The 24038-nt window shown below is 42.6% G+C and overlaps 1 protein-coding gene across 17 annotated transcripts in view; it reads left to right on the top strand.

The window, feature by feature from the left end:
• Positions 1-24038, top strand: part of NCOR2 (nuclear receptor corepressor 2) — a 344534-nt gene that overhangs the window by 134392 nt on the left and 186104 nt on the right. For all 17 annotated transcript variants that reach the window (XM_069960952.1, XM_069960940.1, XM_069960954.1 and 14 more), the window contains exons 4-6: positions 504-684; positions 17052-17231; positions 18997-19110. In XM_069960952.1, coding sequence (XP_069817053.1) covers positions 504-684; positions 17052-17231; positions 18997-19110 — 475 coding nt within the window. The remainder of the gene's footprint in view (positions 1-503; positions 685-17051; positions 17232-18996; positions 19111-24038) is intronic.

Here is a 24038-nt window from a genome sequence, read left to right as displayed (position 1 = left end):
ATCAACAACGATTTGAGAACTTGTTGAAAGATCAAAATGAACGATTTCTCGCTTGTCGTTTGATCGTTCGCTGCGTTTACACGTACGATTATCATTTGAATTCGATCGTTATCGTGCGAATTCCAACGATAATCGTTCCATGTAAACGCAGCATTAGCCTCCTGTACACATTAGTTAAGGAAGGGAGGGTGTGGCAGGGAGGGAGGCGTGCATGCTGTGGCTCAGCGTCACTTCTGTGGCACCTCTGCTCCCAAGGAAAAATGTAATTTTATAACTCTGCAAATGACCATCAGCGAGCGGCTGTGTGCTTCACTCCCTGGCTCCCCGCTTAATCTGACTTGTTTTTAGGAGAGAGGCTCCATTATAAGTATATAGAGCCTGTATCCTGCAAGAAGTCACATCAAGTTGCGTGTTTATGCTTTCCTCTGAGTTGACCGATTCCTTAACAATTTTAAAGTGTGTGGCCATGTATATTTCCATTACTAATGCTTTACTTTCCACAGGTCATCGGATGTACATGGAAGAGGAGATCCACATAACTACGTGTCTGACCTGAGCAAGCAAGCAGATCTAGACATGGCAGAGTCAAAGAGACCCAGGCTGGATCTGTTACAGGAGCCATTGATCAGACACTCCCCACTGATGAACCAGAGCCAACATGGAGCCGGTGAAGACCTGGGCAAGGTGAGACAGTACCAACCAGCCGTGGCCATTCTTATAGGTGACCGCTGTTGCTTTAAAGTGTAACTGTCATTTTAAATATTTTTGCAGAAATCAATAGTACAAGCGATTTTAAGAAACACTGTAATAGCTTTTATTAGGCAAAAAAGGCCTCTTTCTGTACTCAAAAAGCTGTTTTGCAGAAGCCCCCCCCCCCCCCCCACACTTCTAGAAGATAGGTTTTACTGAGTGTCAATTATAACCTATGAAGAGGCCGAGGGAGATGAGTGAGCAGGGAGAGGAGACAGCAGCCCAGCAGTTTGGAGACTGTCTGGTAACATAAAACACTAGATTCACAGGTTAGAAAGGTCAGTGCAGGTCTGGGATCTTGGTGAGAGAAGATTGCAGGATGATGTGTTTTGCAGGGCTGTCTTTTCTCCTCTCCATGCTCACTAACCCCCTTGACCCCTACTCCCTCCATAGACTATGATGGACACAGAAATCCTGCTTCTTCTGAATTGAAAGAAGCTTTTTTGCTTAATAAAACCAATTACAGATTTTCTTAAAATCACTTTTGATATTTATTGATTTCTGAAAAGTGACATTTAAATGACCGTTACGCTTTAAACACTTCCTTTAGACCAGAAAACACTTTGTACGCTGCGCACACCTAACATTGTTGGAGTTCTTGCAGGTTTTCTCTTTGGGGCAGGTTGGTTGAGGACATAGAGCTTTGATTATGTTCCATTAGTAGATGTTTTACGGCGTTGTGCAATCAGACTTGGCTGCTGGTCGTCAATGGGTTAACGGAATGATGAGATTCAGAATTATGATAACATTGTCTTCTGGGAAACTCTGATCTGTTTCCATTTAAATCCTGTTTTTCTTCCCTCCACAGAGGATGGTAGTGAGATGGTTGGAATGCTGCGCAGGTCCTGGGGTGGGAGAAGGAGTTGAGTTAAACCAGCAGGCCGATTTTGTGTGTTTCATTTGGATACGGGCCACTGGGGAGGGAGGGTACCATGATGATGATTTATTTTTTTACTTTTTTATTTTTTAACATATGATTAACCCAAAAGTAACCATGGAAGTTTTTAGCCACTTTTAGCCACTCCACTTCCGAAACTCCAGGTTTATATCTCAAAGATTTGGCCATTGAATGGATGAATGTGTAGTACTTCTTTTGTAGTTTTATTTACAGATATGCGCCACACTGTAATGACAGAGACGCACAGCTGATTCATTACAGTGCGGCGCATATCTGTACAATTCCCCCGCTCCCAGCATCTTATCACAGATGCTGCCCGGGCGGGGGGAGAAGTCCGTTACAGGCATTCCATGTCCGTGTTCCTTGCACAACATGGAACATGTGAATGCAGCCTTAGGGCTGCTCTGTCCATGAGGTGAAGTCTCTGCCTTAGGCGGCACTCTGCTGCAACTAAAGAGGAACAGCAGATCAGCCTCCAGGATCCTGCACACACACAAACAAACACAGGGAGAACTGTGAAGGACCTGAATCACATGACCTGCAGGTCCTCAAAGTTACTGTGTGGCGAGATCTCAAAGGAAGGAGGTGAAAGACTGAGAGCTGTATGTGCTGTATGTGTATGTATTAGTGTGTGTGTATCTGCTGTATCTATATGTGTCAGTCAGTGTGTATGCATCCTCATTGCTTTTGTGCTCTTATTGGTGCATGGGCAGAAAGTGGTGCTGTATCTAGTGACCTAAGGGCCCTGTTAGACAAAGCAATTATTAACGATTTACGATAAACTCTCTCTTTTGCAGTTTATCGTTCACCTGAAATCGTTCACCATATTACATAGAACGATAGTCGTTGATTACGACCACAATCATTTACTCCATCTGATTCCAGCAAATGAAAGATTGATGTGGAATTACAGTGAACGATTAACAATAATTTTGGCACCAAATGAATGATAACGATTTCTCTTTGGTCGCTTGATCGTTGCCTGTATTTACACCAAACGATTATCGTTTCGAACGATATAACGATAATTCGCACAATAATCGTCCCGTGTAATAGGTCCCTTATTCATGCTAATATTTTCATAGAATACCTTTTGGTATAGCGTCTTTAAGCCTGCCCTTCAGAAGCTGGAGATTAAACATCACTGCACCACAAGTGACCACTACCCTTTTAAATGGAGCACAAGGTGTAATGGTAGTATGACCATGAATAAGATCACCAACACTTTTTCTTTCCTCCCCAAGGCTGGAAGGTAGTGCTGGAACAGAGGGATTTATCGTAGGGCTGGATTGTGTGTATGCACCTATTATTACATGCTGCAGATTTCCTGCATGCACCTTCCTTACTTAAGACTTTCAGTAAACTTGGTGGGGCGGGGGAGGGGGCATTTAATTTTCATATTTATAAGGCTGCATTGCTAGAAGAGATCCTACATATATATATACACACACACACACACACACACAGTATATATATATATATATATATATATCTATCCGTGGTGGATGCAGCATTTGGAGATTACCAGAAACAATAGGAGACTATTATTTTTTGTAGGCCATCTCAGCTGAGAACTTTTTTCTAACTTTTTTTTTTTTGCAGTTATTTTGGACAACATTTTTTGCTTTTTTTATATTTAAAAATTGTGTGTGGGATAACCCTTTCAGCTTTACTTTTAGCAACACTTTGGGAAATGTCTCTGTAAGTCTTTGTTGTGGTGGCACCGCTAGTAACTAGATTGGTGTACTTGGAGTTCATCCAGTATTGTCCATGATCATAGCATCTCCGTAAAGCTCTGTTATGGGAACACTAATCTGTTACTGGGATTAACATTTCAGAGTTTCCATTGGGCCGGGCCTCCCCGTTATTCATGAAACTGGCTATGACTTGTATTGACCTTGGCACAGATCCCACTTGGCCAGGAGGTAAACTCGCACTTGCATACCGTGCAAGGGAAAGGCTGAGCAGGCAGAGTTTTTTATGAAGCTGAAGCGCTCTGTCAGGGTGTGTAGGAGTGGACTTAGCGTTAAACCAGTCGATCAACAAAACCTGGAAGTAACGCCTAGCAGGCGGAAATGGAGCCTGGTTTATGTTATGTCACCTTCTGGATACTATGTAAGAGTGGCTTTCAGCAGCCAATAGAGAATATACTGTCTTATTGACAAATGTGGACGAATAGGAAACAGAACCTTACAGTGTATCTGTCATTTAAAATATTTTTGCAGGAATCAATAGTACAAGCCATTTTAAGAAACTCTGTAATAGGATTTATTAAGCAAAAAAGACTCTTTCTGTATTCAAAGCGGTTTTCCAGCCGCCTCCCCTCCCCCTTGCTACTTATCTGTTCATTAACAGGCAAAGCAGTGTTTATTACAGAGTAGCAGATGGATTTGCTGTGTCTATTATATCCTATGGAGGGGGGATGAGTGAGCAGGAAGAGCAGAGAAGCAGCTGTGTAGTTTGGAGACTGTCTGGGCACGTAAAACGCTGGATTCACGGGTCAGAAAGGTCACAGCTAGTCTGTGATCTTGGTGAGAGAACATTGAAGGATGTTGTGCTGTGCAGGGCTGCCTTTTCTCCTCTCTGTGCAGATCATGGGTCCTGGATATTACTGATTGTATGATATGGGATGGGAAACTATAGCTGCAAAGTAATTGCACAGTATGATGACATTTTAGTTTGACAGCGGGCCTGTTATGAGCGGGGTCTTCTGTACAGTGAATCTGGTAAATGTGGTCAGCTAGTAGGTTCTGTACTTACTGTGCTGTTTCACACACCTCCATTTTTTGCACTTCATGGTTATTGTTCTCTAAATTACTCATGAAGGGGTGTGAATGTTTTTTTTTTTTTCCCAGTCCATTTTTATTCCAACTTTTTCTTCATTCTTTCGTACTTTATGCTATTTTTTGCATTTAGTACTTTTTTCATTGTAGGCAACACATCAGCTGGTTTTGTGAGCAGAACTAGTTTTAAAGGGGAACTCCAGCATTTTTTTTTCCATTTGTTTCAGAGGCACTGGTGTCAGAAAGTTATATAGATTTGTAATTTACTTCTATTTAAAAATCTTAAGCCTTATCAGCTGCTGTAAGTCCTGCAGGAAGTGATGTATTCTTTCCAGTCTGACACAGTGCTCTCTGCTGCCCCCTCTGTCCATGTCAGGAACTGCCCAGAGCAGCAGCAAATCCCTATAAAAAAAACCTTCCCTGCTCTCCAGACTGGAAAGAATACTCCACTGCAGGACATACAGCAGCTGATAAGTACTGAAGACCTGAGATTTTGTAATAGAAGTAAATTACAAATCTATGGAACTTTCTGGCACCAGTTGATTAGATTTTTTTTTTTTTTTTTTTTTTTACCAACCCCTTTAAATAGCTGTGGCTGAAGAAGTTTGATGCGGACCTAGGGAGTCGTCTATAACACAGCGCCTCCTATTACATGAATTACCATTCTTCTGCATCAACAATTTTAGTTACCCGGCTTTATTACATAGTCATGTGTTGTATTTGCCGTCACTTGACATTCACACCAACTGGCTGAACATTCAGCTGAAGTGTTCTGACTACAGTGAGTAGAATGGAACGTTTCCTCAGCTTAGGCGTCATAACAGGAAGCGTCGATATGTGCGGCCTCTGACTTTATATTTACACAGTTACTCGCTCTCTCCTATTCCCTACTGTGAAGGTCAAGGCTGGAAATAGCTGTAAATCCTCAGATAATGAATTGATATGTTCAGCACTGGAGCCGCTTTGTACTATGTACCTGACATGCTATAAAGTTGATTGGAGCATGCAGCGTCCTGGAAGGCACATTAGCTTAGCGGTTTCCAGGACTGTTCCATTGGCGAGCTACCCCTAGGATAGGCTTTATTTATCTGATTGGAAAGATGCTGACCTTCTGCATTCTTACTGATCAGATGTTGGACTTCATTTGTTGAGTAGTGGCCTTCAGCTTTCATTGAAGTGAATGGGAGCTGAGCTGCAGTATCCCGGCATGGCTACTTTTGGCACCCTGCTGTTAAGACATTGACGGCCTATCTTGAGAATAGTCCCTTAAAACGCTTTTTACAGTAAAACCATTCATGTCTGGAGTTAGGCCTCAAATAGTTAAAGGGGTATTCCACTTAAACAAATTTTGATATGTTGCTGCCCATGCTGAGACTAACAATTCCTTCCATGCTTGTTATTATCTATTCAGTCTCCTTCCCCCAGTTCTCAGCTGCTTCTTTCTGCTGAAGACACAAAAATCTGTGTGTGAGCTTTTCTCTCTGTCCCCCCACCCCTTCTGAGACGGCTAATGGAAACAAGTTCCTGGCAGGCTGCATCTGCAACATTGTAGCTTCTTTGTAATGCTGGGAGGGTTATTCTGTGGTTAAGTTGCTGTGATTACTCCTCCCGGCATTACAAAGAAGATACAATGTTGCAGATAAAGCCACTCAGGGACTTGTTTATATCAGAAGGGAGGGGGAGACAGAGAGAAAAGCTTACACACAGATTTTTGTCTTAGGAAGAAAGCAGCAGCTCAGAACTGGGGAAGGAGACAGAATAGATAGTAACAAGTATTTGTTGAATTGTTCGTTTCACCATGGGCAGCAACATATCAAAAGTTATGTTTGATTGGCATGTTTTTTATTGCTATGTCTGAACATAACCTAAATGATGCATCCACATTGCATTATCAGTACATTACTGCATGTGTGAACACAGTCTAATCTGTTGGTAGCTTTCCATATTATTGGACCATTTTATCGTCTCCAACAACACTCTCAGGGATCATAACTAGAGATGAGCGAACCTGGAGCATGCTCGAGTCGATCCGAACCCGAACGTTGGGTATTTGATTAGCGGTGGCTGCTGAAGTTGGATAAAGCCCTAAGGCTATGTGGAAATCATGGATATAGTCATTGGCTATATCCATGTTTTCCAGACAACCTTAGAGCTTTATCCAAGTTCAGCAGCCCCCGCTAATCAAATACCCAACGTTCGGGTTCGGATCGACTCGAACCCGAACCCGGTTCGCTCATCTCTAATTATAACACTAAATCCTATGACTCCTCTAATCCTGTTATCTTCCATTTCTTCCCTTCTATAAACCAGCAGTAACGTAGTTGAACTTTTTGCTTCGGGCAAATGATGCCGGTCCTATGATGCTGTTAGTTCAGCTGTCAGGTCCTGCGGCCATAATGCAGATTTGCATCCGTATTACTGTATGCTCGTGTGAAACCGGCCCTAAAGTTACTCACTTTAAATGATTGACAATGTCAGGGGGCAATTGCCCACCCAACTCTATGTATCTACTGGGCAATAGTCAGACTAGGAAACGATTAGAAGCGCTCCATGTATTGTCTACATCCCAATCGCACAAGAAGTCACCGTCAGTTTCTACAAATAGCTGCGGGTATGTTTGGGATACGCTACGGCATGTACACCATGCATCGAAGCCGAATCCTTAGTGTTTGTCTTTTGGGGCTTTTGTATAAGATATTCAAATATCCTTTGAAGAAAAGGCTTGTGTTCCCTCTTCAGAGAGAAGCCAGTGCATAATGTAAGCTTCAGTGCTGGAATGCTGGCAGCGGATGGTAGAGGGAGGTCATCCGGGGACGCCTAACACCCTCCGCTGCGGATCACTATCTGTCACTCTCAACTCTTTCAATTTGCCTTTGCTCTGCTGGAGTGAAATAATAAGACGGTTTTGGCTGGATCTCTGCAGTAGAAAAGATATAACGGAGGAACTCTTTACTCTTACAAGGACACAGATATAATACGGACACACTGGCTGCTTCTTGGGGATCTTAATTACTGTGCAGACAAAAAAAAAAGCAATTTGGAAGCTTTCTGCGGCACTTACAATGGAAGGAATGTAGTTTGGTAGAGGAGGTGTACCCTGGTAGGATTCTGCATTATGCTACATACTTGCCAGGAAAAGCTGCATTCACTTAAAGTAGAAGTCTGGTGAAAATTTTTTATTAAAGTATTGTATTGCCCCCCAAAAGTTATACAAATCCCCAATTTACACTTATTAAAGGAATACTTATATAGTGCTTTTTTCCCTGCACTTACTACTGCATTAAGGCTTCACTTCCTGGATAACATGGTGATGTCACTTCCTGGATAACATGGTGATGTCACTTCCTGGAAAACATGGTGATGTCACTTCCTGGAAAACATGGTGATGTCACTTCCTGGAAAACATGGTGATGCCACTTCCTGGATAAAATGGTGATGTCACTTCCTGGATAACATGGTGATGTCACAACTTCCAAAGCTGTGCGGGCTGTGACTGCCGGAGAAGATGATGGCAGAGGGATGCTCAGTGTCCCTCCAGTGTCCTGTGTCCTTCAGTGTCCCCCTGCCATCATCCTCTCCAGCAGCCACAGCCCGCACAGCTCTGGGAGACTGGTTGTGACATCACCATGTTATCCAGGAAGTGACATCACCATGTTATCCAGGAAGTGACATCACCATGTTATCCAGGAAGTGACATCACCATGTTATCCACGAAGTGAAGCCTTGATGCAGTAGTAAGTGCATTTCCCGTAATAAGTGTATATTGGTGATTTGTATACAATACTTTAATAAAAAATTTTGCCAGACTTCTCCTTTAAAAACACTAGGACCTTTTATACAGGCCGATTATCGGCCAGGAGAGGAGTGTTGCTAGAAACTGATAATCGCCCCATGTAAAAGTTACAGTTATCAGCTTAGGACAGGGAGAACGCCTGATCCTCGGTTGATCGTTTTTTGTTTTAGAACATCCTTCTAAATTTATACGTATTAGCCGAACATCTTCCTGTGTAAACTGGTGCCGATGACAATAAAGGCAAAGTGACAGCATAAATAGGTAAATATCCGTGCTCTGTTTCCAGATCACACAGCAGTACATACTCACCTAAAGCGCTTCTACTTTGATCTGGCATCCTCTTTTTCAGCTCTCTCATCCAGTTGCTGTATCTTCAGGCTTCCCCCTCCTTCAGAATTGGAGCAGACAGGGCCTGAATATACAGCAGCTGGATGGGAGAGCTGGAGAAGAGTATGCCAGATCACAGCAGCAGTGAAGTAGGTAAGTATGCACTGCTGTGTGAGCTGGAAACTGTAAGCACAGACTTCTGTGTTGTCAGTTTCTATGACTAAATCCGTGCAGCCGGGTCTTTCGTTTTGTCGTGCCATGTAAAAGCACTATTGAAAATTTATTGGTAGACATTAATAGGGTTTTTAACCAACAAGGCTGTGTTCACACTGCTGATGTGACTTCAGATGGCGCAATGTTCTGCCGAATCTGCCGGCATATAATAGTCATCTGGAGAGCTTTTTCAAAGCCCCATGGAGTGCTGCGAAAAACCTTCTGGTGGTGGTTAGAACGTCACCATCCATGCCAAATATAGAAGATTAATCCCATGTTTTATTAGAATCTCGCTTTTTAACAGGTTTCTAGGCCAATTGTGCTTCTTCATCAGAAGTAAAATGGCACCAGTAGCAGTGGTCTGCAGTATAGTGCTTGGTGTCAAAAATATCACAGGCCTGATTAAGTATCTTCAGTTGCGCCGTGCCCAAGTTGCAAGACAACATAGCCCGGTATATTTAAAGGTGTATTCCACTCAAACATAACTTTTGACATGTTACTGCCCATGGTGAGACTAACAATTCCTTCCATACTTGATATTATCTATTCAGTCTCCTTCCCCCAGTTCTCAGCTGCTGCTTTATGCTGAAGAAACAAAAATCTCTGCGTTAGCTTTTCTCTCTGTCTCCTCCTCCTCTTCCCTCCCTTCAGAGACAGCTGATTTAAACAAGTCCCTGGCAGGCTTTATCTGCAACGTTGTAGCAACTTTGATACCGTTTTTCATTCATTTTATTGATTAAACGGACAGCAAAAATGCAGTGTGAACCCAGCCTGAGTAACCATTTAAAAACTGATCCTTCAAACGGACTGCAGTCTGCACAGCGTAATCTTATAACGTATAGTTTGCCCTTCGCATATGGTCACATGATAATGTTAAGTCCAGCAAAAAATTTTAATAAAGTATTGTATTGCCCAAAAAAGTTATTCAAATCACCAATATACACTTATGACGTGAAATGCTTATAAAGTGCTTTTTTCCCCTGCATTTACTACTGCATCAAGGCTTCTCTTCCTGGATAACATGGTGATGTCACTTCCTGGATAACATGGTGATGTCACTTCCTGGATAACATGGTGATGTCACTTCCTGGATAACATGGTGATGTCACTTCCTGGATAACATGGTGATGTCACTTCCTGGATAACATGGTGACGTCACTTCCTGGATAACATGGTGACGTCACTTCCTGGTGAACATGGTGACGTCAGTTCTGGATAACATGGTGATGCCACAACCTGACTCCCAGAGCTGTGCGGGCTGTGGCTGCTGGAGAGGATGATGGCAGAGGGATGCCCTGTGTCCCTCAGTGTCACCCTGCTATCATCCTCTCCAGCAGCCACAGCCCGCACAGCTCTGGGAGTCAGGTTGTGGCATCACCATGTTATCCAGAACTGACGTCACCATGTTTACCAGGAAGTGACATCACCATGTTATCCAGAAGTGACGTCACCATGTTATCCAGGAAGTGACATCACCATGTTATCCAGGAAGTGACATCACCATGTTACCCAGGAAGTGAAGTCTTGATGCAGTAGTAAGTGCAGGGAAAAAAGCACTTTATAAGCATTTCCTGTAATAAGTCTATATTGGGGATTTGTATAACCTTTGTGGGGCAGCACAATACTTTAATAAAAAATTTTGTTGGACTTCTCCTTTAAGGAATTCTCACTTTAAATGCAGCCGGTGTTGTCTGTTTTCCCAGTTTAGCCTGACCGCAGAATTAGATCTGCAGCTTATTAAGAAGCCTCCATTATATTCTTAGGTACTGGCAGTTCAGCTGAACACTTATTTTTACAGGTCTGAAATAGAATATTAATCCTTCTGGAGCAGCTTGCACAAGAATGAAATCAGAATCCTGTAGCTTGTATGGATCTAGGTCAAATTTATCTAGTGATTCAACAGCCTGAAGCAATTTTATTGCTAAACAAGTAACAAATGCTGAATTCCCTCCCTGCAGATTTACAGCTGCCGCGCTGCCGTATTAGAAGCAAATGGATGGGGTTTTCCTAGAAATAAACCGCCAGTCTAGAGAAAAAAAAAAACCTGCAGCGCCTGAAGACCACAAGATAAACACGTGTGGATGTGGGTCAGAGGATGTATGCATAATATCAGCTCTGTGACTTATACTGTATAAGTATTTCCAGCCCCGAACATGGATGAGAATCCTGCAATAGCACCACCATAAATAATATCCCCTGCCATAAACCCTCTAAGTATAGCTGACACTAAAAATACATTCATACAGCGATTAAATAATACTGCCATGACACATACCTCCGCATCAAATATTTCTTAGTAAAATAATACCAAGACCATGTAACACAATACCTTCAAAAATTACCACATTTTGACTATTATTGACTCAATTGACCTCAAAATGACTAAATAATACCGACAGTGACTGAATGCAACAAAACCTCCATAGAACGTCCAATTAATATCTAATACCAAATAATAGAATGTCCAAAATTATACTTCCAGTTGATCACCACTGTCTTCTCTCTCTCCCCCCTCCTCCCTCTTCCTAAACAGTTTCCCTGGTCATTTGTCTCTGCACTCTGTGATGCCAGGAGGGCAAATCTGAGGTCAAGACTAAATAATACTGCCAAACAGTGACTAAATACAACAAAAGCGCCATAAAACGTCCAAATAGTATCTAATACCAAATAATAGAATGTCTAAAATAATACTTCTACTTGATCACCACTGTCTTCCCTGTCTCCTCCCTCTTCCTAAATAGTTTCCCTGGTCATTTGTCTCTGCACTCTGTGATGCCAGGAGGGTAAATCTGAGGTCAAGTTGCTGATGACGTCACTGAGATTAACTCTTCCCGCATTACAGAGTGCAGAAACAGTCGGGCAGGGACACTGTTTAAATGAGCCGTCTCAGGAAGGGAGGAGGAGATGGAGAGAGAAGCTCGTACATAGTTTTCTGTGTCTCCTGCAGAAAACAGCAGCTCAGAACTGGGAGAAGGAGACAGAAAGGTAATAACAAGTATGGAAGGAATTGTCTCCGAGGGGTGTGTGGGGTGTGTGTGTATGATTCAACGTTTATTTTATCTGACTAGAATACAACTTTAGGGTGCATGCACACCACGGAATAAACACGTAAAGGCCGCTGTGGATTTCGTCGCTGGCCCCTGCTTGCGGGAGCGGGCATCTCTACCTGTGCCATAGACTCCATTCTAGGCACAGATGGATTCCACCGACCGTTGAAAGACGATGTAAATTCTTTCGGCGGACGGTAGAATCAGCCTATCGTTTATGGCACGGGCGTAGATGCGTGCTGCTGCGAGCAGGGGCCAGCGACGGAATTCTCAGTGACCTTTACGCGCGTATTCCGTAGTGTGCATGCACCCTTAAATCCAATAATTCACAGTTGACATCATGTATGATCCGCAATACCGTATGGTGTTTATAATTTATAAGGATCTCCAGAGTGATTTTTTTATTTTTTATTTTTTTTATTAGAGATTCATGAAATTTTTGAATTGCACAAAAATCTGGATCTGTACACGATTCCTGTATTTAGGCTGAGTATTATTTCTAAACTCATTGCCAGCCATAATGACGGTAATCTATCCCTGCGTCCCGGGTGGCCGGAGTAATTTAGTCTGTTTTGAACCCAGCGCAGATTTTTGCTTCCAAGAGAATTCTTAAGACATTTCACAGCTATTTGCCATCGGGTTAGCATAATGGGAGTTTAAGTGCAGTAGTTAAGCCGTCTATGAGCAAGTGTAACTCTAAAAAAAAAAAAAAAATAAAAAAAATAAATAAAATATTCTGGTAATGGTAATTCCAGATCATAACATAATGCTCAGCTGCCGATCTTCTCCAAGGGATAATTGCATTTTCCTTCCAAATCTAAACGTTGTCCCATATGGAGGCTTTATAACCGCCTCTTGTTGTGCGCTGTAATTATTCCATTCTGTTGCATACATGTAGATTGGGTAAAAATGAATATCATTAGAGAACGTCTGCAGGAATATGCCGTGTTTAATGGTACCGATAACATTTCTCAAATAAAAAGGATTGTAAAGGAAGAAGCCATTTCACATCATCTTTATAAGTTATTTATGTCGGATCTTAAAGTGATACTCCCCCCCATTCTTACTCTGTGTGGGTCTCCGCACCATCCACAAACTTAGATGCTGCACATTCATACTTGTATAATACTTGTCTGTGTCTTCTTTCTGATCTAAAATTGCTTAGTTTTATCAGTGAACAGTGTCAACTAGGCGGGGCTTCGCGGCAGTTGGGCCCCCTTGCCTATATGGACAGTGTCATTGAGGCGAGGTTCCTTGGCAGTTGGGCACCTTATCCATCCAGGCACCCAACTGCCACAAACCCCCGCCCATAGATGACACTACCCATACAGGAGAGGGGCTCAACTGCTGTGAAGCCCCGCCCATAGATTACACTACCAATATAGGAGAGGGGCTCAACTGCTGTGAAGCCCCGCCCATAGATGACACTACCCATATAGGAGAGGGGCTCAACTGCTGTGAAGCACCTCCTCAGTGACGCTGTCCATATAAGAGAGGGGGCCCAACTATCGTGAAGCCCGATCTAGTTGACACTGTCTATAAAGGAGAGTGGGCCCAACTGCTGTAAAGCCCCACCTAGGTGACACTGTCCATATAGGAGAGGAGGTCTAATTGCCGTGAGGCCCCGCCTAGATGACACTTCATATAGGAGAGGGGGCCCAACTGTAGTGAAGCTCCGCCTAGATGACACTGTTCATATAGGAAAGGGGGCCAAACTGCTGTGAAGCCCTGCCTAGGTGACACTGCCTATATAGGAGAGGGGGCCTAACTGCTGTGAAGCCCCGCCTAGATGACACTGTCCATATAGGAGAGGGGGCCCAACTGCTGTGAAGCCCCGCCTACATGATACTGTCCATATAGGAGAGGGGGCCCAACTGCTGTGAAGCCCCGCCTAGATGACACTGTCCAAATAGGAGAGGGGGCCCAACTGCTGTAAAGCCCTGCCTAGGTGACACTGTCTATATAGGAGAGGGGGCCTAACTGCTGTGAAGCCCCGCCTAGGTGACACTGTCCATATAGAAGAGGGGGCCCAACTGCTGTGAAGCCCCGCCTAGATGACACTGTCCATATAGGAGAGGGGGCCCAACTGCTGTGAAGCCCTGCCTAGGTGACCCTGTCTATGTAGGAGAGGGGGCCTAACAGCTGTGAAGCCCCGCCTAGATGATACTGTTCACTGATAAAATTAAACAATTTTAGAGCAGAAAGACACAGAAAAGTTTTATACAGGTATACATTGAATGTGCAGCATCTGAGCTTGTGGATGGTGTGGAGAACAGCACATAGGCCGGGTCCACTCTACGTTTTTGCAATCCGTTTTTTTCATACGTTTTTGCAAAAAAAATGGAATGGAAAAACAGATGTATTTGTGTGCATCCATTGACTTCCATTATAAACAGATCAAAACGCATCAGTTTTTTTTAACGTACACATAAACGTAGTTGACCACATTTTTATGTATGTTTAAAAAAAAAAGAATGCGTTTTGATTTGTTGTTTTTTTTTTTTGTTTGTTTTTTTTAATATTGGAAGTCAATGGGAAAAAAACAGATCAAAAGGATGCACACAAATGCATCAGTTTTTAAAAAAACGTATGAAAAAAAAAAGAATTGATAAAACGTAGCGTGAACCCACCCTTAGGGCGGTGACAGTATCACTTTAAACACCATAAAGAAAGAAGATGGTAGACTGGTGATGGAAGCTATTCACTTTACCATGGACTGCAGCCAAAAATTCAGCACTGCTTAGTGTTGCGTCTTTTATAATTTTTTATCCTCACATAGTTCCATGCTGCACTCTCTTATAACCATTGGATCTGTAGCTCTGTTGCATCCATCAATGTAAATTAATATAAAGCTTGGAAAACTGAATGTCATTACCAGGCCATAGTATCGCTGGTAAGTGCGTCTTACCAGGAAGGATATTTGTACTATGGAGGCAGACCATGCAGCTGCCATAGGGACCGTGGAGGGTAGTCCAGCCCTTGTTAGTCCCATTCCTTTTAATTCTGGTTCAGGAAAGCAGCACAGAGATTTTCAGAAGAATCGCATTGGTAGCGGGCAAGGTTATGTGAAAAAATCTCAAGGATTGTGTGAAGGAGGAAACTAATATTGGGCCCTTTTGTTTTTGGGTTCAAACCCCAGTAAGATAATGGGGGTAGGGGATGAATTTTGTACTATGCTGTAATTCCTTATTACATTATGTGTCTTTTTTTATTATGGCGGGTCTGTATAGTTGTATATCTGTGGTGTATATTACATGATAGGGTTCTCTATTACATTAATAATGGTGGGGTCTATATTGCATTGTGAGACCCCCCATTCAGAGGCTGCTGCTAAGCAGGAAAAGTGTGCGGTGAGGAGGTCGGGGTCATCAGAGCAGGAGCCCATAGGATGAAGTGTATCGTTTTTTAGCTGTTAACCCTTACTGTGCTATAGCATGCTGCAGGTGTCCTGTCTCATTTATTTTTTACATTGGCAGTGTATGGGATTTGTAAAAAAAAATAATTAAAAAGTGGTGCAGATCCTAAATCCACAGCTGCCATTTTATAGTCGGAGTGGGGTTCCCCCCCCCCCCTCCCTGTTCTCCATTCTCTAGAGGCCTGGAGGGATGCCCAGTAAGGCTTCTTCTCTCTTGGGACCATCCAGGTGTTCCCCGTCTTTGCACCGGATGACAGCAATAAGATGGCCGTACAGTGAGCAGTTTGGGAGGGATGTATAATTACCGATACACAACGATTTGCCAAGAGCCCAAACAAACCTCATCATTCCATTATACCAAACCGTGCTGGTCCTCCCCGCCACCAGTTATAGGTTAATAAGGGAGAGGGTAACCCTTTGTGTCCGCAACCCATTTTCCTCTTTATAAGATAATCCTTCGGTGGCAATGAACCGGCTTTATATTCCGTTGCGAGAACGTTTCTTAGAAGCAGCTTATTTCAGCAGGGTGATTTGGCAGCGTAATCTGAACAAGTGTTTAAGCTTTCAGTCCTACATATTGTAATGAATCTTCGTGTAGCCTGGTAAGACACGCAATGATTATAATAGCTCGACTTTGGAGAACACGTAAGAGGTTAATCACTATGGTGCTACTGCTTCCCGTTTTATGTCTGCTGTGATGTCGCTTGGCAGGCTAAAGCTGATTATGTCATGGTCTTTCTGGTGGGCACAGTCACACCAGTACCATTGTAATAGCACAGCTGGTGTGCAGGGACAAATATGGAGGCGGGGGGTATGGGCTATGCTAGACGCTAGCAAGCAAAGAGTTGAGTTTCATTGGAAGCATGGGGGGGGGGGGGGGTGTTGAGTGCTATACATTGGCCCCTCGCCACCACTGTGGTTTATGTTCTCTTCATATGGGATGTATTTTCATAGCTTCATTTGGAACGGAGAAGAATCTTAAGACCCTTTCAGTGCCAAATCAGTCTTTAATACTATTTCCACAGATACATAAACACTGTATGCGTTACATGCAGCACGCAAGTACTTAAAGATTGTTTTCTCTCCTAAGTACTGTAATGGGTTTTACTGTAACCCCACTGGCTTCGTTGTACAGAATGTGCTGTTTTTTGCATGTTTATAATGTATATAAATATTGTGATTCTCATAGTTGGACATAAACCACAAGGATGGAGCGTTTTACAGTAGATTACAGAAGGATCTATAGTACTTGGTCCCTTTCTGTGCCAGACTACAATGGTAATGGCAACTCAGTGCTGCTATTAGTGGGGGAAGGGGGCAGGAAGTGTCAGTAGAGGGGTGGGAAACGGGGCCGGATTGCTTTAGGGTACTATTACATGGAACGATATTCGGACGAATGTCACTCTGTGTAATAAATTGAAAACGATCATCGGCTGATCGTTGATATAGGTTTGAACTTATAATTGAAGTGTATCAGCGGTGCGCGGCCTGCGGCTGATGATATACATTACCTGTCCAGGCTGCAGGGCTCCTCTTGCGGTCTACTTCTCCCCTGGTCCTGCACGCTCCAGCTTCAGAGCGGCCTGTCAGCTGACACAGGCCACTCTGAAGCTGGAGCGCGCGGGACCCAGTGAGAAGAGCGCAAGAGGAGCCCTGCAGCCTGGACAGGTAATGTATAAAGTTAAGCAAGGGCTGCAAGGACATCGGTAACGATGTCCATGCAGCCCTTGTTAAACGATAATCGGGCCGTGTAATAGGCCCAGTAAACGAGGAAAGATTTGATGTGTTACATATATATACTGAAGTTTCCTTTTACTATCCTCAGGATCGCTGCTTAACTGGAAAACTGGAGCCGGTGTCCCCTTCCAGTCCTCCTCATGCCGACGGAGACTTGGATCTGCTGCCTACGAGGCTGTCCAAGGAGGAACTGATTCAGAACATGGATAGGGTGGACCGAGAGATTACTATGGTAGAACAGCAAATCTCCAAGCTAAAGAAAAAACAGGTTTGTTAACTATATATGTCAAGTATAGGGCTTTACCGATCCCCTATTAGCCACAACTTTTTACATTTTTTATCCTTAAAGGGGTTATCCGGCATTGGAAAAACATGGCCACTTTCTTTCAGAGACGGCATCACTCTTGTCTCCAGTTCAGGAGGGGTTTGCGATTAAAGGACAAGTCCGGCTGTTTAAAAAAATTGACAGCCGGCAGGGGTGGAGGGGGGAACTTAATAATCAATCAATACTTACCTCTCTCCGTGCCTGCAAATCCAATGTTGCAATGATGTCACGTCTTTGGGGCAAAATGCCTGACCCGGCTGATGGAGTGCACACTCAGCCAGTCATTGACTGAAGCGTCTTCCTGCCCCAGTCACTGACTGGCTGAACGTCCTCTCCATTAACTGGCCATGAAGTTGGCTGTGCAGGAGATCCCGGAGTGGTAATTCAGCAATGCAGAGGCACATTGAGAGGTGAGTACTGATTGTTCATTATGTTCCCCACTGCCCCTGACGGTTAAATTTTTCTTCTCCTTTGAGCTCTATTCACTTCAATGGAACGGAGTTGCAAAATCCCACCGAAACTGGAGGCAAGAGCGGTGCTGTCTCTGGAAGAAAGTGGCCATGTTTTTTTTAATGCTGGAGTACCCCTTTAAGGTTGTGTGGAAGGAATAAATGCAAGTTTATTTTTTTAAATTTTTTTTTCAAACACCAAGTGCCATGCGGTATAAGTAATGTTACGTTACAGGTTAACGTCATCCTTTGAGCTAGTAATGGCTGTGGTGATACAGGATATGCAGTTTACTTTGCCATATATGAGCACAGTTGTTGACTACAAATAATATATAGAGTTTTTGTGTGTGTTTGTTTTTTGTCTCTGATTATGCAAAAGGTGAGTATACAGCACATTGAGGTCTAGCAATGCTGTAACCCAGGCCCTGCCTCTTTGACATTGACATTAAAGGGAATCTGTCAGGTCGGTACTAGGTACAGAGCTGCAGACACAGGTAGATAGGTGATAGGGTGATAAAACAAATGAAGACTTTGCTGATGGCCATTTGCAGAGTTATAAAATTGCATTTTTCTTTGGAAGCTGAAGTGCCACAGAGTTGATGCTGAGCCACAGCATGCACGCCTCCTCCCTCCCGCATCCTCTTTTTTTTTTTTTTTTTTTTTTTTTAACTAATTGATATACAGGGGTGGAGGTGCTGCTCTGTACATCATACAGTCCAGATTGGGAGGCAAGAGGTGTGCATGCTCTCTTACACCGTTGTTTTGCTGTATACTCTCTCAACGCTGTCTCATACTGTCACTTTTTAAATGTCAAGCAGGAGAGAGATGGTTAGCTGTATGAACAGTCCCCTATAAGGAAATCGGCCCTGGGGCCAATGGTGTCGCTGTGGGCGGGGCTATGTGGTGCTGTTGCAGTGAAGCCCCGCCCACCTAGCACAATCTGCAGTTGATAAAGGACACTTTTTACTTCTTGAATAAGCACCATGACGTATGATATAAAATAAGGTGTGAAAACTGCTAAATTTACCCTTTACACGTGTGTAAGTCAGAATGCAAAAAGGGGGTGTGTCACTTTAAAGTACCTGGGAAATCAAAATTGGCCACCGCTTATCTAAAATGTATGCTAAGTCACTCATACCCCACATGCAGTGTACTGACTGATACTGGCTGTGCTATAGTGCAGGTAACATTGTTGCACAAAAATTGTTATAATAACCAGTTTTAAACACTAACGGTGCTGTCCCTTTAAATTTCTTCAGCAACAGTTAGAAGAAGAAGCAGCTAAACCATTAGAGCCTGAGAAACCCCTCTCACCTCCACCGACTGAGTCAAAGCACCGAAGTCTGGTCCAGATTATATATGACGAGAACAGAGTGAGTAGTGTGCATTACTTCTGCCTATCAGTCACCGGACTCAGCTTTGTATCTTTGTATGTGGGTAAATGTATAAAGCTAATGGACCTAATGGCTATTGTATTGTGCACTGTCATAGTTGCCCTCCTACCCGTTCTGCAAAGTTCTGCTCCTGGATGACTTTTTGGAGGGTAAAAATCTTACAAGTCACAGTTACTAGATTCTGGAGAAGGGTCCTTGATCCATAAACTTATTCTGATTGCCAGATAAAGAGTCAGGAAGATGAAGAAGAATTGAATCTACCTATTTTTTTTTTCCTTGCAAATTGAAGAGGTAATTTATTAAAGGGGTACGCCGGCAAAAATATATTTCTTTCAAATAAACTAGTTTAAGAAAGTTTTATAGTTTTGTAATTTATGTCTATTTAAAAATCTCCAGTCTTCCAGTACTTTTCAGCTGCTGTATATCCTGCAGGAAGTGGTGTATTCTCTCCAGTCTGACACAGTGCTCTCTGCTGCCACCTCTGTCCATGTCTGGAACTGTCCCGAGCAGGAGAGGTTTTCTATGGGGATTTGCTGCTGCTCTGGACAGTTTCTGACATGGACAGAGGTGGCAGCAGAGAGCACTGTGTCAGACTGGAGAGAATACACCACTTCCTGCAGGACATACAGCAGCTGATAACTACTGGAAGACTTGAGAATTTACAGCCCCGTAAATTAGGGCTTTGGGAGATTATGGTCATCCTGGGCATTAACCCCTTAAAGACCGGGCTAATTTTCATTTTTGCGTTTTTGTTTTTTCCTCCTTGTGTATATAAGGCCATAGCAGTTGCATTTTTAAATCTACGGACCCACATGAACAATATTTTTTGTGTCACTAATTGTACTTTGCAATGACAGGCTGAATTTTTGCATAAAATATGCTGCAAAACCACAAAAAAAATTATATGCGCGGTGAAATTGAAGAAAAAACACATTTTTTTTTTCCTTTGGAGGGGCTTCGTTTTTACGCCGTGGGTCCTATAAAAAAACTGACATGTTATATATGTTCCTCAAGTCGGTACGATTAAAACGATATGTAACATGTATAACTTTTATATTAATAGTGGTATATCTACGCACACTGTTGGGTGCAATTCGAAAGTCAGTACAATATTTGGAAATATTAATTGCACACCATATGACAGTTTTCTTTCATTTTCTCATGCTCTTATTTTATTTCAGTGTGTATATATACAGAAAAGAAATGGCTGCAGAATTAGGCACGTATTCTTTATATCACAGATAATCCTTGTATTGTATACCATAACGGACGTTTCGGTCTAGAACGACCTTTCTCAACAGGTATCTGTAGGATAAGTGCAAAGTACACTCACCGGCCACTTTATTAGGTACACCATGCTAGTAACGGGTTGGACCCCCTTTTGCCTTCAGAGCTGCCTCAATTCTTGGTGGCATAGATTCAACAAGGTGCTGGAAGCTTCCTCAGAGATTTTGGTCCATATTGACATGATGGCATCACACAGTTGCCGCAGATTTGTCGGCTGCACATCCATGATGCGAATCTCCCGTTCCACCACATCCCAAAGATGCTCTATTGGATTGAGATCTGGTGACTGTGGAGGCCATTGGAGTACAGTGAACTCATTGTCATGTTCAAAAAACCAGTCTGAGATGATTCTAGCTTTATGACATGGCGCATTATCCTGCTGAAAGTAGCCATCAGATGTTGGGTACATTGTGGTCATAAAGGGATGGACATGGTCAGCAACAATACTCAGGTAGGCTGTGGCGTTGCAACGATGCTAAATTGGTACCAAGGGGCCCAAAGAGTGCCAAGAAAATATTCCCCACACCATGACACCACCACCACCAGCCTGAACCGTTGATACAAGGCAGGATGGATCCATGCTTTCATGTTGTTGACGCCAAATTCTGACCCTACCATCCGAATGTCGCAGCAGAAATCGAGACTCATCAGACCAGGCAACGTTTTTCCAATCTTCTACTGTCCAATTTCGATGAGCTTGTGCAAATTTTAGCCTGTTTCCTGTTCTTAGCTGAAAAGAGTGGCACCCGGTGTGGTCTTCTGCTGCTGTAGCCCATCTGCCTCAAAGTTGGACGTACTGTGCGTTCAGAGATGCTCTTCTGCCTACCTTGGTTGTAACGGTTGGCTATTTGAGTCACTGTTGCCTTTCTATCAGCTCGAACCAGTCTGCCCATTCTCCTCTGACCTCTGGCATCAACAAGGCATTTCCGCCCACAGAACTGCCGCTCACTGGATGTTTTTTCTTTTTCGGACCATTCTCTGTAAACCCTAGAGATGGTTGTGCGTGAAAATCCCAGTAGATCAGCAGTTTCTGAAATACTCAGACCAGCCCTTCTGGCACCAACAACCATGCCACGTTCAAAGGCCTCAAATCACCTTTCTTCCCCATACTGATGCTCGGTTTGAACTGCAGGAGATTGTCTTGACCATGTCTACATGCCTAAATGCACTGAGTTGCCGCCATGTGATTGGCTGATTAGAAATTAAGTGGTAACGTGCAGTTGGACAGGTGTACCTAATAAAGTGGCCGGTGAGTGTATATGAGCAACATCAAATATGTAACACATTGTACAAAATTCATAAATGATTAATATTTCATTCTCATATCAAATTCATTATGGCAAGATGACATATGAAATCTGTTGTGACATAATAAGCTAGAATGCTGTCTTACTACAGTCCAATGTTACCCCTATATGTGCGCATATATGAATGTGTGTAATATATGTATAAAGCATCTCTCTGTATTTTTGTACTACTTGCAATAAATAATCACCTTATTCACCTATGCTGGTGTGCTGCGGAACATCTTTACGTATAAAGCATACTGGTTATTTATTGTTAATCTCTCGTTTATCTATTACGTTCAAAAACTCATATGTACAGTACAGTAAATAAATTATATGGCCGAAGGGTAACCACATGCTTAAATGAATATACTCATCTCCATAGGACAAGCGGCTTGAATCCATATACTTACACATTGGTGGGTGGTAGTAAAGAAAGAGTTCCTGAGGAAATAGAGGTAAGTATAAGTCACCTGAAATCAAGTCTAAGGAACAAAAGAGGAAAGCAATGTCCTGTGGAAGGAAAAATATGTCTTACCATGTGCTTAGATGATGAAGATGCTGCCGGAGCATCGTTCCGTTGCGACTTCCGGGTTTATATGAGCTGGCATTATGGTCACGTGTGCCGGGACGTGATCACATGTTTGGAACGCACATACGTCACCACCAGCGCATCACGTGCGCAGTGGTGACGTATGTGTTCCACAGTGGATTTCTGACATGCGTACTAATGCTATAATAGCGTCTTAGATTCCACTGGCTCTCTGACGTGCGTAATGAGTATATAATGTAACGGAAGGGACTGGCTGTAGAGTGAAATATCTTGTATAGATAAAGGATATTCGAACATACTGTATGCATCATGTATGTAAAGAGGATAAACCTATATTACTCAATATCGAACACCATGATTAATGTATATATTATGATGCACTGTGTTGTATCTTATCTGTGATGCCTTTCTCAGGGCCCTATTCCACCAGACGATTATCGTTCAGATTATCGTTAAATCGTTCGAATCTAAACGATAATCGTTCGGTTAAAATGCAGTTAACGATTAACGACCGAACAAGAAATCGTTGATCGCTTTATAAGACCTGGACCTATTTTTATCGTTGCTCGTTCGCAAAACGTTCGCAAATCGTTCGCATTGAATAAGACGTCGTTCAGTTGCTTGCAGTAGATACGAACGCAATAGCAAAGAAATAACGAAGAAAAAACGATCGCAAATACGATCATAAGTAACGATTATCGTTCCATGGAAATGAGTGAACGTTTTCAGGTCTTTCGCAATAGCGGTCGTTTGAGATGGTTAATCATTAACGATTATGCGAACGATAATCGTCCGGTGGAATAGGGCCCTAACTCCAATCTATTAAAGATCATGTCTAATTACAGTCAATATGTCTACTATCCTGTCATAAAGTAAGATAACGTGCTGTAAAAAATGATAAAAAAAATAAAATAATAAAAAAAATGGTGGAAAAATAATAAAAAAAATAACATTTTTTTAAATTTTTTTTTGCAAAAATAAACTCAGGAACAAAAATATCGGGCACAGAATTTATTTTTTTCCCAAGAGCAAAAAATATACTCAAGAGAAGAAAACAAAAGCGCAAAATACCAAAAGAAGTAAGTAGGCCAGGAATGGATGGTAAGATTAGTGATAATATGGAATGAAAAAATGATGAGGTATATATAAAAAGAAAGGTATATCGCGAGAGAAAAGATAGAGAATAGAACATCTAAGGCTAAAGGGATAAGTTCCCTCAGAACCAAAAAGGATACCCAGAAAAGTAGAAGTACCACATGATTGCCAACCCGACCAATGGAATCCAATTAGTAAGTCGTTATGCCGCCATCCATACGGAATGTGTTTATTAAAGGGAGGTCGCATCTAATGGAAATAAGAAAAAAGTCAATGTTACTTTCACAAGTTGATATAGAAATCAAATTCTCTATTTAAACCTTGTGGTGACAATGTTTGTAATCTATGGATCCAAAAGGATTCTCTTTGTTTTAATAAATTGACTATTGCCACCTCTCCTGGGGGGCGGAACATGTTCGAGAACTTGGTAGCGTAATTGGGCTATGGATTGGCCTTTCTCAATGAAGTGTTGGGGAACTGGTAGAAAGGTATTTTTCCTTCCACAGGACATTGCTTTCCTCTTTTGTTCCTTAGACTTGATTTCAGGTGACTTATACTTACCTCTATTTCCTCAGGCACTCTTTCTTTTCTACCACCCACCAATGTGTAAGTATATGGATTCAAGCCGCTTGTCCTATGGAGATGAGTATATTCATTTAAGCATGTGGTTACCCTTCGGCCATATA

The sequence above is a fragment of the Dendropsophus ebraccatus genome, chromosome 3 (genome assembly GCF_027789765.1).
Source record: "Dendropsophus ebraccatus isolate aDenEbr1 chromosome 3, aDenEbr1.pat, whole genome shotgun sequence".
In the NCBI taxonomy this organism is placed as follows: Eukaryota; Metazoa; Chordata; class Amphibia; order Anura; family Hylidae; genus Dendropsophus; species Dendropsophus ebraccatus.
Note: the sequence above shows the minus strand (reverse complement) of the source record. Positions and strands in the feature narration are given on the sequence as shown.